General features: G+C 36.9%; 1 protein-coding gene across 23 annotated transcripts in view; it reads right to left on the bottom strand.

The window, feature by feature from the left end:
- nfasc (neurofascin) overlaps window positions 1-17,519 on the bottom strand; it is a 250,239-nt gene that overhangs the window by 107,538 nt on the left and 125,182 nt on the right. For 17 of the 23 annotated variants that reach the window (XM_062978542.1, XM_062978554.1, XM_062978538.1 and 14 more), the window contains exons 4-9: window positions 14,784-14,801; window positions 13,845-13,950; window positions 12,718-12,914; window positions 10,756-10,878; window positions 8,464-8,634; window positions 382-432 (exon numbers count right to left, since the gene is read on the bottom strand). In XM_062978542.1, the coding sequence (XP_062834612.1) occupies window positions 382-432; window positions 8,464-8,634; window positions 10,756-10,878; window positions 12,718-12,914; window positions 13,845-13,950; window positions 14,784-14,801 (666 nt within the window). The remainder of the gene's footprint in view (window positions 1-381; window positions 433-8,463; window positions 8,635-10,755; window positions 10,879-12,717; window positions 12,915-13,844; window positions 13,951-14,783; window positions 14,802-17,519) is intronic. The other 6 variants (XM_062978541.1, XM_062978539.1, XM_062978555.1 and 3 more) reach the window with 2 other exon arrangements.

Here is a 17,519-nt window from a genome sequence, read left to right as displayed (position 1 = left end):
TTGAACACTGCATGAATAATTTACAAACTCTTGACAGCCGACAGGGAGCTCTGGCGTGGACTGGTCCATGAGGTCACGAAGAGTCGGAGACGACTAAACGACTGAGCAGCACTAGCAGCAGTGTGGAGAACTGTAATTCTACCACTAGCACTGGCAACATCTGCCATTAGAGGGAGACTCTACAGGTTTGGAAGAGTAAGCAAGTTTAAGGGTTTAAGAGGGAAGCATGTAGGATATATGTGCACAAGAGTTTAATATGTCTATCAAATTGTCTTGCTGTTCTCACTGACTGACCAACAAGTGATGTTAACACAATAGTAAGTCAGGTTAGGTACAGAGGAGTCAGAATGTGAAGTTCTCCAGAAGTCAGTGTTGACTCACCACTGTATATGTCAGTGTGATTTCGAAAGGACGTTTCATTAAGGGGATGCTCTGTAATAAATAAAAGAATGTGAGCATATCAAAGGCAACAAAGCATGCACTGAGTAACAAAAGACTCAATGGAAGAGAGGGACACAAAAAAGGAAATAAAACACATAACACAATTTTTTTTAAAAACTAAACAAAATAAAAGCAATAAAGAAAGCATGAGGCAATGCCATACACAGAACATCAAAAAAACTAATAAACATAAAATTAAAATAAATGTGAAAACACAAAGCAAAGGGGGGCAGCAATTAATGAAGACTGCCTTATTTTTTTTAGAAAATGTAGGATAGTGAGTTTAATCCAATATTGTATGGTGGTCATACAAGAGCTTTCTACCTCTCCACTTCTCCTAAAGCCCTTTCCACCACAGCAGAACAAATATGGAGTGTCTCAGACCTTCCGATCCAGCTTGGCGGTCTTACGCAGGGAGTTTATACAAGGTAGGAAAGCATTATAAATAACCAAACAAGAACTCTTGGTGCGCATTATTATTTACTAGTAGAAGAAAACAGCAATTCTGTGTTTCCATGCCAACCACGGGCATGAAAAAGCCCCTCCCTGCAGTCAAACATAGCAAAATACCTTCTGACAATTCTTTATTCATATTTCATGTTTTTAATGTCATCCATGGAAACTAAATGGTTTGCTGGATAAACAAGGCAAGCAAAGACAAGAAAAAATGCAGAAGGGAATAAAAACTAAGGGGTAAGACCTGAAGTCTGTACTTCTGACCAATCTACAGATGGGAGTAGAGGACTTCAGTCATTGCTTCCATGCAACAATTGTCCTAGGTAGAAACTGAAAATGACGATTGGGTATTTACCATGATAACTGTTGTTTTTTCTAAAAAGGCAAGAAGACACCCTTCTGCAAGGGTATCTTTTCTCATAATAGGAGAATCTTTTCACACTTAGGCTATTCAGATTAAGTGTACATGAAATCTACACCCCATTTTATAATGCAGTTCCAGATGATATTATGTGACAGTGTAGATTTAGCCCATGACTCTATTTCTTTCTTTCTCTCTCTCTCATGAATATACCCTCCCCCAATTTACTATTTGCTTCTACTGTGGGGATGAGATGTTGTTTTCAAACACTTAACCTTATTGTGAGTTTGGGATTCATGCATTTATTTGCAGACTTTTGGAAGAAGTGAGCATTTTCTACTGTAAATGTATCAATCAAATAACTAGTTTTAAAAATAAAAATGTTTATAAAGTAGAAAAACAAATATAAATGTTTAAATAATTATTTTTGTTCTTTTTTAAGTTTGAGAAAAAAGAATGCACACATTAAATTTATTGTTCAAAAATCAATGGAAAATTATGAACTTTAGCTGAAATGTCATGGGACAGATCTCACCACCCAAATCAATTGCAAAATGATCTGCAGGATTAAAAGTATAATCAGCATTTATAGTCACAGTTGAGAAATGAACTCTCTGGGGTTTTAAAAATTATATAATCACAGAGAGAAGTGATGAGAATCAGAGGACAGGAAAATTGACTATAGGGAAACAATGGAGAGTGAAGAATATTTTGGGTGAAAACAGCGACCACATTTGTCAGGTGCCGATTTAAATCAATGTGGCTTATCACATGCTGGATTGTGGGAACATTTCAACTGCTTATGAAGTGGTTAGGACAAGCTCTCATTTTTGAGAAAAAAACTGCATTTTTGTCTTCATTTTGCTTGACAACAGTCACTTTCCAATACTCTCCCCATCACCTGTAGTTTCAATGAACCATCCATCTTATCCATCTTAATCAACTTTATCATTTTCAGTCTATAGCTGAGGTTAGTTAAAATTGAGTTTTAAATATTTTAAATTTGATTGGACTGCAGCTCGCAGCAGCCCTTCCAAACATATCCAATATTGAGGAATGTTGCTCAACAACATCTAGACATCAATGTGCTTCCACTGTTGACATATATATGCCTTCAAGTTGCCTGTCAATGTATGATTACTCTATTAATTTCATAGTGAAAAACCAAAAATATAAGGAGCTTAGAACAGAAAGTTATGTTTACCATAATCAAATATTTGTTTTAAAATAAAAAAGTAATCTGCTTGAATCTGAAACATTAAGACCACACATATTATGTTGTTAAGAATTATGATAACCTGCATGTGTTTTGCCTTAAAGAGGTTTGGTAAGACAGGGAATGTGGTGTTCTGCATTACCAACATAGACCAAGGCTCTGACCTCAATACATTTGAAATAAAAACAATGATTTCAATTTTGCTTTTATCAAGTTAGTGCAGATGACACAAATCATAATAAAGGAATAACTTCTGTAGGGTGAACCACTTCACAGTTCAAAACACTGGGCAACTATTTCAGTTAAAGAAACAGATCAATGGGTTATTTACAAACACATAAAAGCAGTTCAGTTCGCTTGAACATGAGACAAAGAAATCTATTTAACATACAGAAAGGAAGTCACTCTCCATGGGAAAGGCCTCTAGGGAAGGAATTTGCATTCTGTAATATAAAAAAGGTCTCCAAATGAACACTTAAAAGAAATACCAAGATGACTGGACATACAGTAGACTTAAATGAGGTGAATGGCCACTGCTAACCTGGAGGTCTATAGGTAAATAAATAATGATAACATAGTACGCAAATTGTTATATTTTTCAGAGAATATTGTATTGTTAAAATCCCCTGGTTTCAACAGTCTTCCATTAAACCCTACAGACTAATAGCCTTGGAAAGTGTCAGGTTAAAAAAGGTTATCCTAAGATCCTGGAATGTCATCTTACAATCTGTTTTGTTAGGTTTTCTCACTGATCTGTATTTCTCCTATGTTCTGTTTATCCCCCCTTGCCAACTTACCTTTCAAATGCCTTGTTTGTTGATAAGGAGTGGGTTGCATGAAAAATTATATCTCTATTTCAGCTAGATGATACTAATCTACTACCAATCAGCAATAAGTGTCTGGCTACAAAGCTCAGTCAGTGAATCTAGGGTGGAGAATTCTTAATCAGAAATGTCTACCTTAATCAGAAATTGAATGCCTTTGAGCATACCCACAACATTTCTTTTGCACAACCGAATCACTCTATTCCCTGTGCCTCCCCACTTCCAGTTAAAAAGCATGATCAGTAGTATATCAGTAGTATAATGTATTGTGTGCAAGAGTCTAGGATCCCAAAATTAATTCATGGCATTTAGGAAAGAGTATCAACCAAGCTTTTTTCTCTGCATCCTTTTGACCTTAATACTTGTTTATTCAAATGTCTTAATTTGACTTGAAAGTATGCACTGTTAGGCTTATGAAACAAAGTGATGTCTGCACTCATTCATTTGTTGTTAGTCTGTGTTTCATATGACATGTGAAATGTTTGCAGGAAAAGTTCAGAAACGTAGCCCGAGGACTGGTAACAACATCTATTTTGGCAGCTGGGTCAAGTCCTAAGAACTCTTCTCTACAATCTCTCTTTATAATTCCTGTGCCATCACAAGATCCCTGGAGATAGATTGGGCAGAAATTTTGGGTGAAATAGAAATTTCTACTTCAGAGATGGAATAACTAAGGGCACATCAATATGGAATAATCAGGAGATATCTGGAGTGTTAAATTCTGGATTGGCCCCATGATGGTTTTGACCGCCAGCAATGGAGGTGGGAAGAAGTCCATTAGGTCCACTTTATTTTGTAAAATTAGAACTTTTTCACTTGAAGAAGATTTTGTCAAGGTCGAAACTGGTTGTGGAAGTTCTCTACAAGGAAGTGGAAGCTCTCCATAAGGAAGCCTAGAGGAAAATCTGTGTATACAAAACTTTTGCTGGAAATTTCTTTTTACCAGAAAGAAAAATATACTATTACTTTATAGAGGAAATTTGTTTAAAGAAACTTGTTGGAAACTCCCTATTACAGGAAAGAAATAGCAATTAATATTGTGATTATAACAAACTTATATTTCATTGTATATGCTTGCTGCATCTTTTATAAGTTGTGGGAACAAGTATATGTTTGTGATCACTTTATTATTGTAACAGTGGATTATTGTTTTGCTAAGGAGTCCTAATAGCCACCCTTACTATCCCTCTCTCACCTCTGACACTGCATCTTGTCATCTTGTGATATGGCCAGGTAAAGACTTAAATAAATAGCACTACTACTACTACCCAGCTGGATCGGGCAACTTAGAAAGAGAGTGGCTGGAGAAAGCAGGTTAAAATCTCCCAAGAAGAGCATCTTGGACATTTAATAAAAAGTGTTCATCTGCATGATTTGTGTTTGAAGTAGCACATAGTTCTTCACCATTCAAAAGCTTTACAATGGGTTTAGACACAGTCATTAATAATAAAGCTAGCTGTCATCATGGCGATGTGCTACCTCCAGTATCAGGTAATATAATTCTCATTGCAAGTTGCTGGGAAACAAAAGCAGAAGAGAGCTATTTTTAGTGTTCTGCTTGAGGGCTTCCTATAGGTGTCTGGCTACAGTAGGAAAAGGGTGCTGGTTTACACAGTCCTTCATTCTGACCCAGCAGAGTTTCTTATGTTCTTATTGCCTGACTCCCCCTAAAACAAACTCCTAAATTCGTTACTAATATTTAGAGTTACTCATATCTCCAGTATTCAGAAGTAATCGTTGTTCTTGGGTTAGATATGAAGCCCTAGATTGGGGGGGGGGCATGTTGCACACTGACCAGCCCTGTCATAAAAGATAGATTGGTTGATGTGTTTAAAGGAAGGAATATACATTACAGATGTAAAAATAATCTGTTGAATATTCTTAAAATGTGGTACCAATTTCATCCCAGTTACCTGGGAATATGTCTCATTTAACTCAACTGGGATTGCTTTTTAGTAGGTTTTTTTTTAAAAAAAAATGACACAAGCAAGGAAGGGAAGTTGTGGATTTAGTTAGCTCTGTCTAAGCTCCAACTTATGAAATCCTTGAAAGTGTGTGGCTCACTGAATAAAGGGGTGGTTAAAAAGGAGGATGGAGCAGGGGAGAGACCCCCCACACCCAAAGTGGAGGAAATGAGAGTGAGAGGTGGGAGTGAGGAAAACTTTTTACTACATTATCCAACTACCTAGTACTCTAACAATAAACACACTAAAGAAGTCCAAAGGCATGAAGTACAAAACCAGAGTATGGAGTCAATAAAAATTAGAGGAGAGGGTAAAAACTGAAAGCACACACACACCATATACACATACACCATCCATCATCCAGAAAGTCTTTGAGGATCAAAAGAATCACCTCCCCTAACTTTCCATTCCAGGAAAGGTTGTACTATGTTATTGCCTATAATGGACAAAGCCAAGATAATAAACCATCTAGCATAGACCTTTGTGATGCAGATCCTCGGGTCTTAATTCTCCTTCTCCTGAGGCCTTCCCCAATTAACAGAATTTGACAGAAGGAGAACTACCCAATTCCTAACAAATTCCAATGACCTAATATAATTAATTCATTTAAAGTGTAGGATTAACTCATATTAATCAAGGAATCAATAGAGTTTGGTCACATAAGGGGTGAAATCTAATGAATTAATAATTTTGTGAGTTCATTAACATTTTCCCCATGCCCTGCCTGTCTGTCTGTCGATCTCTTTATCTATCTTCCACTTTCTGTTTCTTTAACCCCTTTAATCTTTTGTTTCATTTTCTAGAAACAAACTGGATCCACAAGAAAGCACATATCTATCCATCCTTGATTTTTTTCTTTTTAAAAAGATTTAGTTACCATAAACTGAGATTTACAGTGATTGGTGCTGTGAGGCCATATTAAATGTCTATCCTGCAAAACATTCAAGAATTTCCTCCTTGATGTTCTCAAGACTGCAACACTTAACAATGATCATATACACTGTCGCATAAGTCAAAAACATTTTGATTAAAAATTGCTCTCCAAAACCTGGCTTGACCTTATATGGGTCAATGCTAAAAAAAGGAATCAGCGACAAAAAGCAGAAGCAAGAAGTACTATCACCCCATTACCTCTATCTTGTCTAACCTGGAGAAAAACAGGTTTCCTTCCTATCTCACCTTCTTTTTCAGCCTGAGTGGAAGTGTGGAAGGAGGTAAGGAGTGAGGGCTGCCTTTCTTTCACAGTTTTAGGCAAGGGACTGGTAATCTATAAATGCACACACTAGCAAGGTAGCACCTTTGGATTGAAGATTTCCCCAAGTATTAGGAATTAATCAGCTTCCATCTCTCTTCCTTGTTTTATTTATACATGCCAGCCCTAAGAGAGAGAATAAACTTGTTCAAACCAAGAGGGTAGCTTAACCTACAAATATTGTTACGGACAAGAAAGGGTTAAGACGAAGTATTTACTCTACTGACTCGCCACTCTCCTCTTAGGGGAAATCCTTATTAAAGTAGCAAGACCAAATTCTAATCCTATTTCCCCTACCCAATTCCGAGAGAAGATGCTGTATGCTGGGTTGAGACTGAGGTCATTTGCATAAGATGCCCATGCAGTTGCTTCTGCTCTAGAGGACACTCTTCCCATGGAGATTGCTGAGAGAGGGTTGTTGTTTATCAATAATTTAGTCCTTTTCAGTACGCTTTTCAAATTAACAGTGGGTACAGCACACACTGCTGGCTCATGCCCTCTTCTCAAGGACTCCCTTCCTTCCTAGCCTATATGACATACAAAGTCTAAATAATTCAGAGATTTTGATCAGACAGAACTCGCAGAGAAACATCTTGACACCTAACGAAGCAGTAAGTAGAAATATGGAAAGAAGAGATAACATTAAGCTGTGAATTGTTCCAATTTTAAGTTGGAGAAGCAGCATCTATTATATATTTTTTCAAATCTAAGCACAGTTTGACAACCTGTGGCTTTCCAGAGCTTTTTTGTTTGTTTGTTTACTATAATTCCACAATTCTCAGGCAGCATCATCAGGAAATAATGGATTGTAATCAGAAACATGTAGGAAGTCACTGTTTGCCCACTTGTTCTGTAAAGTCATAAACATACAGCTTAATGGCCATTTGGGCACCAAAAATAAGGAGGTAAACAAATAGGATGTTTCCTCCTGGCTCAGCTTTAAGTCTTGCCTACAGTACTGATGGCAAACAGTCACATAACGAATGTTTTATAGGCCCTCATGGTACTTTTCACATATATGCCCAATGTCGTTTATCTTCAAGCCCTGTCAGTAGCATAATGAATGGGTCAGAAAGTTCTAGATGTTAGAAAGTTGGCTTTCAAGGAATTGGGAGAAGTAAGTAAATGAAATGACCAGAGTTAAGACAAGAGTTTGCATTCTGCCATGTATACCCTTCTTTCATAAATGATTCATAAAATGAAGAACCTGGTGGGGGGGTTCAACAGACTGAAATAAAAGTATAAAAGAAATAAACACCTTCAGCACTGTTTGAAATATTTTTTTCAACAAATCAAAGGAGATTAGAAGCTGCTTTATGATTTCTGATATGATCAGTCACTTCCGCAAAACACCCAGTTAAAACCATTGCCCCAAACAGCATTTTGAGAGAATTGTATAATGAAATTCTCAAGCCCATAGCAACAAGAAAACTGAGGAATACAAAATGGAACAGCTAGTGAGAATATCTATTAGTGGATTCTTCTGTCATAGATATCCAGGCAATCAATGAATTCTTTTGTTTTAAAAAAAAGAAAATGCATAGATTGTAAAAGAAAGGCAGCTTATCAGTCTCTTAGTATTAATGATAGTGATATGGGAAATGGGTAGTTTAGATTTATTATCTGGGTCTAGATGTCTCTAATGTTCATGGATAATGAAATATATTATCTGCATAATAGAGGTGCTTTCAAATGCATTCTGTGCAACAAGCTCCAAAATCCACATTATACTATCTTGATTTCCTTGGAGATAGCAGAACACCAGTTTGAGAATACACAAAATGAGAAAATATAATAACTCAGACAATGTAAGAAAGAGCAACAAGGACAACAACAACAGTACTTCCAGAATTGTATGGAGATTATTTCTCTGAGTTTTGCCATCCAGTGGGTACACAAGGCATCTTTCTCATATGGTTCCAGACAAGCTGAGCATAGTAAATACTTACTGGTCAGGACCTTGAGTGTATAAGGATTTTTCTGCTGGATCGTGTGGGTGAAGGCAAAGCGAGCATTGCAGCTATAGTCAGTCTGGGAATCTTCTTGCAGGACATTAGAAAAATACAAGTCGCCATTATGTCCTTGGGAGACACGCTTGTCTTGGTGAATTGGTTCCATGGCTGTAAGAAAGAACTATAATTCTCAGGGTCATATACCTTTGCACTGGAAACTCTAACAACTCTAACAACTTGAAAAAAGCATATATTGATTAATTCCATCTAGCACTGGGATACAGCACTCGACCCATACATTTAAGAAGCTCAAGTCAATGACTACTGCTTCTGCTATAGGCAATAAAGCAACAGAAAGAAATCCATTCCATTTACAATTGTGTGTTCAGAATGACATGCCAATTTTTCAGCATAAATATTTTCACAATGGTATAATAAAATTAATGAAAGTTTACTGCAATATGACATATGAGAAAATCCATATAGACAATAGTAGACACACAAAGAATAAATGGTTTTATGGGACATGTGATCTCTTTTCGAAAAATTATTATGCTTTAGGAAGATTCTAAATAAATTTGACTATTTTAATTTTTGTTGTCAGGGTTTTAGCTAATCTTGTTTTCAACTTTGTCAGCCACCTTGTTAGAAGAAGGGCAGCATACAAACGGAAATGGGATAAAATAAAATATATGATTAAGTCACACTGTGTCTTTGCCTCATGCAACTATGGAGAAAATATAATATTTGAGAAGGCAGATATTTATATTAAAGATATTGGCCCTTGCTGACAGTTACAGTCTGGACCAGTGCAACTGTAGAATTACATAAAGCCCCTTCTACACTGCCATATAAAATCCAGATTAACTGCTTTGAATTGGAATATATGGCAGTGTAAACTCATATAATTCAGTTCAAACCAGATAATGTAGTTTTTCTGTTTTGATAATCTGTATTATATGGCAGTGTAGATCCAGCCTAAGAAGTGCCTCTCAGATTGGATCTACACTGTTCCACTGATTGGATCTCAGATTATCTGGCAATGTAGACTCATATAATGCAGTTCAAAACAGATAATCTAGAATCAGATTCTAGGATATAGGGCAGTGTAGACTCAGAATTCTCTTTAGCACTTAAAGAAATGTGAAACAGTATAATACTGCATTGAATTTTTGCCTATTTACTGTAAGCCGCTTTGAGTCCCCTCGGAGAGAAAGGCGGGGTAAAAGTGATGTAAATAATAAATAAATAATACAGATGTTTGACATGGGGGGAAATGCTCCTGGTCAATTCTATTGCAGCTCCATGTGATTATACAAATATTTTCTTCTTGTCAGCAATGTTGTGTAAATATGTGAGGCAGATGTGGGAGAAACTAGCCTCTTTCCTTCAGAAAATAACAGTCCATGTTTACTTTCAATATCCATGTATTCATGCTCACTGTGACAGCCATTTTGAATGAAAAGATTGACAGACAGTCTGCAATACATGAAATACAAATCACCTCAGTGAAAGGTCAAACGTTGGCAAGGTGGGCATGGGGAATAGCTGGGCATCCAGGATTGCCACTAAGCAAAGGGAATATCCAAAATGTCTTTGGGTATTGCCAGGCTTGCAACTTCTAAAACAACGTGCTGAGTTCTAAAAGTCTATAGCCTATTGTGGACTATTTTTCACATATATTTCTAAACAGGATATTCAGCAAGCTACAATCAAATGCCTAGATTAAGTAATAAAACACTATAGGTTCCCTGATGAGATCTGTTCTACACTCCACACTACTCACAATCTTCACTCTTTTCATGTGATGTAATAGTTGAAAATACAAACCACACAAATGGGCAATACATCATTTCCTAATTTTCGGGTAATTCAGTGCAGCTAACTAATATGCACATCACAATGAAGAATGTGTGGTGTGAAACATTCTCTCTGTAATGTTTTTATTTTTATAAAAATTCTCAACTTGCATTTTTTGGACTAATACAGAATTAGGTGCAATCTGATATGGCAAATACACATACATCTGGGCTTGAAATATACTCCGCTGAAATCAAAATGTTTTACATTGCATGCACTTTCAAGGGAAAAACTCTGCATGCATTTCTGAAATGTCATAAGCAGACTTCTGTCAAAGGAAATGTGCAGCTATTAAAACAACCCTTAGGACAACACCCACAAGCATGAATATTATTTCTCCCCTATAAATCAAGAAGCCACTCATAGAACAGACTTGGAAGTGGAAAAATGCGGGAACTCCATTTGGCAGATGAGCCCATCCCTACTTACAGCTGCTCATCCAGAAGATAGCAGGCGGTGGCAGACCAGGAGGGGGGTTGCATGCCAAGATAAGCTGAGCACCTTCATGAACTTCTTGAATGTCCAAGTTTTCTTTCGGCCACAAAGGAGATTCTGTAATGAAAAAATAATGGAATACAATACATTTATAAGAGAATAGACTGTGCTAATGCATAAGGGATTCTAATGTATGGCATTTTTAAAGAGTCCTCCATATACTGATATTAATCATCGAATAAGGGCCACAACTTGCTTATTGGTTAAAGCAGCCACACATGGGTCCTAAATCCAACATCGGCCAGCCTGTGTGCTGGGCCGATAACAGGTACTGCACACGAATGTGGAGAGGCCACAACACCAAGTTGTAACGCCTGTACCTTGTCCCCGATGTCACAGCAGGAGGCACTGCCTAGGTGCCAGTCCACTCACTGGCCTGTGCAGCCACTTCCACCACCACATAGCAGGAAAGACTTCCAAAGTCCAAAAGTAAATGGACACAAAGCAGCAGATATGGATACAGGGCCCATGCCAACCACCCCCAAGTTGTGACAGAGCCAAAAAACACCAAGCAAATCAACAACAACCAAACTACAGGACAGGTAGGTGGGGTGAGAGCTCAGAGACACCTGAGTTTGGGAGCCAGGGGAGCCTACATTTATACAGGAGAGGAGGACTGGAGGGAAAGGGTTCTCCCACAAGGCAGCGGTTCAGCAGCCATTGGCTTTTCAATTTCGCCAAAACATGAAAAGAAAATCTCATAGAGGAAAGGCACACATTTTCAGTCAAAACATGAACACCAGCCTCACTTTCTAACAGGTTTTCAAATTCTTACATAGCATACAATGAAAGACAAATTTATCAGTTCAGAGGAACAACCTTTCAACACTATGGGCACTATATTTACTACTTACATGCAGTATTACAAACAGGATAGTTCTTATAGCTTCTCCACCACTTTAATATGTCAGATCATCCCTAATTAAATTCTCATGCAGACACTTGAAGGACAAAAGCTTGGAGAAAACTGCACTGTGTCGTGTATCAGAAACTTTATTCTTTCTCTAGTTTTAAAACTTCCTCTATAGCTAAGTGAAAAAGAGAATTTATAGATGCACTTTAAACCAGTACCAGAAACTTTATTTCTGTGTACCCATTACTGGGAAATATTCAAAACAACATAATCATTCAATGCTGTACTATTCATGCCGTTGATCGTATGTCTATTCATTGTATTCAACAGTGATGCCTATGGGTCAATATCAACATGTATTCTGTTTTTCTTGTTTTTATTTTCCATAGTCTGTAATCCATCTAAATCCACCTTGTTTAGATTCTTTAGTGACAAACTACATCTTAGCATGAATTTCTACATAACATGAAATTTCAAATTTTAAAAGCCAATGTCTCTCTAAAGATAAGTCTTGGCTTTTTCCTAGAAAAACAATCATGTAAAATTTTCAATTTTAAAACAAATTTGGTGGTCAGGGGTCAAGCTCTTTCAGTATTTAACAGAGTCTCTATCAGAACCTCATCTGGGGATTACCTGAAAAACACCCGACTAATGTGTTGCTATACCGGTACATGTACACACACACTCCAACCTCTTGTTAGTTATCTCTGAAGGTCACCTTTGAACACCCAGAAGGTTACCTCTGAACAACTAGAATCAATTTCTGAGTAATTTGGAAACACTAAACTGGGAGGGGATACTAACTGACATTAAATGCTACAAAACAAACCACAGAAACAAAATTGTCATAAAGAAATTTTGTGGCTCTTCCTTTGGATTAATTCTGGAGGTTTTTACACCTCAGAAGTTCCACTTAAATTGACACTAGGAATAGAACCCAGTAAACAACACACAACCAATTATCTTTTGCAAAAAAAAAAGCACAAACACACAGATTATAAGACTACATACAATAAGGTTACAAATCTTGTCATTATACTCACTTGAAACCTGTAGGAATATTTTATTGGAGTTGGCCGTCCCAAAATCATTCCGAGCAAAACATTGATATTCCCCCTCGTAGTCCTCCGGCCTACCACCACTGCGGAAGTCAACAGCCAGTGTACCTGACCAATGTCTCATGCTAACTCTTGGGTCTTTTGCAACATTGAAGAACTTCCCATTGCGTGTCCATGAAAATCTGCAAACATAGTCAAACAAATTATCCTTGCATTAAAACATACCAATATATTAACATATAGAATTTTATCCTTTATGGTATTAGAGCTAAAATTGAAAGAGAAAACAGAAGGGTCAAAACATTTCTTGGGTGTTTCCCTCAGAACAAAATTCCCATGGTATTTCTAATGCATTTCATAATTAATTCTTGCAGGATAACTGCCTTAAGGGGCTTCATTAGAATTGTATTGATACAAACTAAACTAACTCTTCCCAAGAGGATTTGGTAATTGTAATTGTACTCAGACAAGATGTAGAACATATCTGATGCAAGCAGTGGCATCTAAGACATTTCATTCATGTTTAAGGGATGGTGCAGAAAGAATGTATGACTCTCCATACCTAATCAGACTATGATTTTTGGATGGCGTGATTTTAATATTGAATGTAATGGGTTGTTGTATGTCTTTCGGGCTTTGTGGCCATGTTCCAGAAGTATTCTCTCCTGACGTTTCGCCCACATCTATGGCAGGCATCCTCAGAGGTTGTGAGGTATTGAATGTAATGTTTTTAAGTGCTAATATGTATTAATTTTTAATTCAATCTATTTTGAGGTTAATTTTGTATGTATTAAGGCATTGAATAATTGCCACATGTAAGCCACCTTGAGTCCCCTTCGAGTGGAGTAAGGCAGAATATAAATAGGGCAAATAAATAAATAGTTGAAGTCCAATTCTCATTTTCCTCAGTCAGATTGGAAATATTTGGAGTTACAATACAATAACCCTCTACACCGTGGAGACTGATCTGAAATGGTTACACTGTGGTAAGTACTATAGTGATGGAGACTGTCTTGATGACAAACCACTGAGAGCCCTGTTTGTAGATCGTTCTAAGATCCATGAAGGAGGATGGGAAACAAGCATAAAAGATAAATTAAAACTGCACTTACGTAGGGACGGGGTTGCCTTTTGCTTCACATTCAATGAATATGTTATCTCTTGGATCAACAATATAATTCTTCACAGACTGCTTTGTAATAGTGGGAGGCTGATGTACTGCAAAACATATATGAAAGGGCATAGAGAAAAATAAATGAATGAAAATAAGAAAATTAATAAATAACAAGACAATAACATTTGAAATCACACAACATTCACATGAGGACTCTTTTTGGACATTATGTATTTCATTTATTCCCTTAATTGTTTAAAGAACGAGAACCTTTAACAAAGAAAAATGTAAACTCAACAGTTCACAAGTTCATAAGAAATTGAAGATGGTTATCTTGCTTGCCTCATATCACCAAGTATTCATAGGTTGTTTTTACCTTTGTGCTTATGAGTGGCAAAGGCATAACAATTGCAAAGTTCTACACCACTACTGCAGTGAAGATGAACTGCAGGGGATTTAGCTATTTATGCTCCCAGTCCCAAAGCAGCAGTATATGTTGGGAGACCCAGTTTAGGCAAAATTAAGAGTAAATGGTCAGGATCATTTGAGCAGAGGGAGAGGAATCAGCCAATGTATTTACATGAATATGTTTTCTGACTATGTTTTAAAACCACCATGTTAAATAGTATTTACCCCAGCCCTAAAATTATAGAAGCACACTTACTCTGGCTAACATATTTCACATTGTCTATATATTGACATCTGGTTATGAGGTTAACTGTAAAGTTCAAGTTGCACAAGAACAGGCTTTAATCTACAATGAAACTATTTTAATGCCTATTGCTATGAACCGGGCAAGCAGTTTTGATCCAACAGACCCATTCACTTTGGCCTGCTATGCTTTCTTACACATTCGTTGTCATGTATAGATTTTGTGTTCTTATTCAGATGGAGGAGCAGCTACCTCAGAGCAAAAGAAACAGGTAGTATGACTTACATGATTCTTGAATACTTGCTGTTAATTCGAAGGGGTGAGCATATTAAAAACAAAGGAGAGAAAAAATAGGCAGGGTTAATCTAAAATGTTTTAAATCTATATTAAATATAGGGGTAAATATATTGACAGGTTAAATAAATACATCTATTAAGCAGTTTTTAATATAATTAGCCCCCGTGCTCTGAGCTCCTGTAAAGAAAGTTAGAGAAAATAAAAACAAAAAAGAAAAGAAAGTTTATTAAAATGTAACAGTTCATAGAAGCTATTTCCACAAAGCTTTTTGAGATAGTTCTTCCCAATATACAAACATATAGCCTTCTCCAAGTTGGGTGGAATGAACTCTCAGAAAGGATCAATGTGTATCTTTCAAGCATAGTGCATATGAACTTGTAGTATGGTATAGCTCTGTGGAAAACCTGCAGAAAAGTCTAGTACCTTTTCCCCAGGGGTGGGGAAAGTACAGCCTACGCTCTGCATGCATCCTCAACCTCTTTTTTGAAAATATCTGTAAAATATCTGTAAAATATCTGCATTTTCAACATTTAAAATGTTCACTTTAGGCTTTCACTCAGATGTAAAAATTGGAAGTAGACTTTCAATCACTTTGAGACTCATTTTCAGTTCAGTCCAAACCCAGAAAACACATCTTGCCAGAAGGCAAAACTTGACTCCTGCCACAGATACCCATTCTGCATTTATGACCACATCATTGGCATAAAGGAAGATACTAGAGCACTTAAGATTACCAGGGTAAAACCTGGAGATATAGTTCCAATCTCTTTTTTTCCAAATAGTTTTTATTAATAACGCAAAATTATTTTATACAATATATAAAAAGAGAGGAACACAGGAAAAGGGAAATAAAAAGAAAAAGAAAAAAGAAAAGAAAAGGGTAGTTTTGGGGTATCTTGACTTCCATCTACTTCTTGGTGTGGTCTTCTCAAAAAATAAGTTCATAAGTGCAAAAAGAGAAATGATTCTCTTTTCTTCTAACTTCCCCTTTCTCTCTGTAGCTATTTCTGAGCAGCTATTTTCTTATGAATTATTTCTCATTTATATTATTCCTTTCAGGGAGATACCCTTCAGGCAGGGTATAAAAATAAAGTTGTTGTTGCTGTTGTTGCTGTTGTTGTTGTTGTTGTTGTTGTTATTATTATTATTATTATTATTATTATTATTATTATTATTATTATTATATGGAATATGACTTCAGTACAGTGATCAAGTCACATTTTTAACAAAATGTGTTTTTATTCCTTCATAACTGATAAAGCTCCTATTGAGGAGATTCTCTTTAATTCTTATCTGGGGACTTGAGGCATGCCTTTTATAATAATAAATATCCCAAATAGTAAATTGAGTTAGGGTTGCCAGAAAAAAAAAACTGCAGCTGGCTCCTTTACGTTTAAATCATTCTGTTGAAGAGGCAATTTCAGCAGGTGTTGTGCTAACACATGATAGTATGATATGAAACAATTGCTAAAAATTCTCTGCTCGACACAATGATTGAAGGTACAGGAGCCAGCTACAGTTTTCACTCAGTGATCATAGCTGAATTTACCGACTGGTCTATTTTCTTATTATGAAAGGCATGCATTGAGTTCCCAGATAAGAATGAAAGATCTCATTAATAGGAACTTTTATCAGTGCTGTCATATTGGGAATAAAAAAATTGTTAAAAATTTGACTTGATAACTGTATTGAAGCCTTTTGTTTAACACAATCTTAAAATGATAGGCAAGCCTGTAACCAAGGGGGGGGGGGGTTAGGGGTTCAGCCCCCCCCCCAATTTTTCAGTTTGTTTTTTCAACTGGTTTACTCATGAATTTTAACTGGTTAACCAAATCCCATGCTAAGACTATGAGAAGCAAAAATTAAAAGTTCCTCCATAGCTGCAAGCACTATCTCAACCAAATTCACACTGCCATGATCTACCTTTTGGCCAATTTACATAGCAATAGCAGCAATAGCTGATATAGTGAAAGCAACCTATTTGGCCTGAAATTGACAGGCAAACCCTAAGGTGTAGGAGGGAATTTTAAGGCCTTCATGTGAAAGAGACCAAATTTGGTAGGAGTGATGGACAGTGGCTGCAGGCTATTTAAGACTTCTCTGCCCCCTGCTGTGTGCTTTGCTTCAGCTTGAGGTAGGAGGCAGGTTCCTGATGGGGAATAAGGCTTTTCCTTCCTTGCTCCCTTCCCTTCCCCTTTCCAGAGGATAGTAGGGTTCTCATTGCTTTGCCTTTGCCACAGGGGATTCACAATTTGGGCAGTTCCTGACCTTGCCATTTATTGTTCCCCTCCTCACCCAGCGGCATCTAGGCCTCTTGGGCTGCCTCAAGGAAGGCACATTCTGTAGCAGAATGTTTACCCTCTCCTCCCTTTTAGAATAAACTCTTAATAAATTGTTGCTGTTGCTGTTCTAAGATTTAAAGTCCGGTTAGCTGCTATTAGTATTTCCTGTCATCCACCTGACTCAAGAAAATGCCTAGACATTTAGAAAAGCAACTGAACGATTTTGGTAAAAAAAGAAAATGCCAAATTTTGAAGGCCAAGAAGACAACAGGTTGAGAACCATTGCAGTAGCTGGTACTGTGAAGACCCCAGAACATGCACACCTGAACTGGAGGTGAAAACTGAGGAAACTGTAGAAACTGCTGTATCTACCACTGGTTCATCTAATCCAAGCCCTCCCAAAAAATCATGGAACAGGAATAAAGACAAGAAGCTATGTCAC

Source organism: Anolis carolinensis, chromosome 4 (genome assembly GCF_035594765.1).
Source record: "Anolis carolinensis isolate JA03-04 chromosome 4, rAnoCar3.1.pri, whole genome shotgun sequence".
NCBI classification, from domain to species: Eukaryota; Metazoa; Chordata; class Lepidosauria; order Squamata; family Dactyloidae; genus Anolis; species Anolis carolinensis.
Note: the sequence above shows the minus strand (reverse complement) of the source record. Positions and strands in the feature narration are given on the sequence as shown.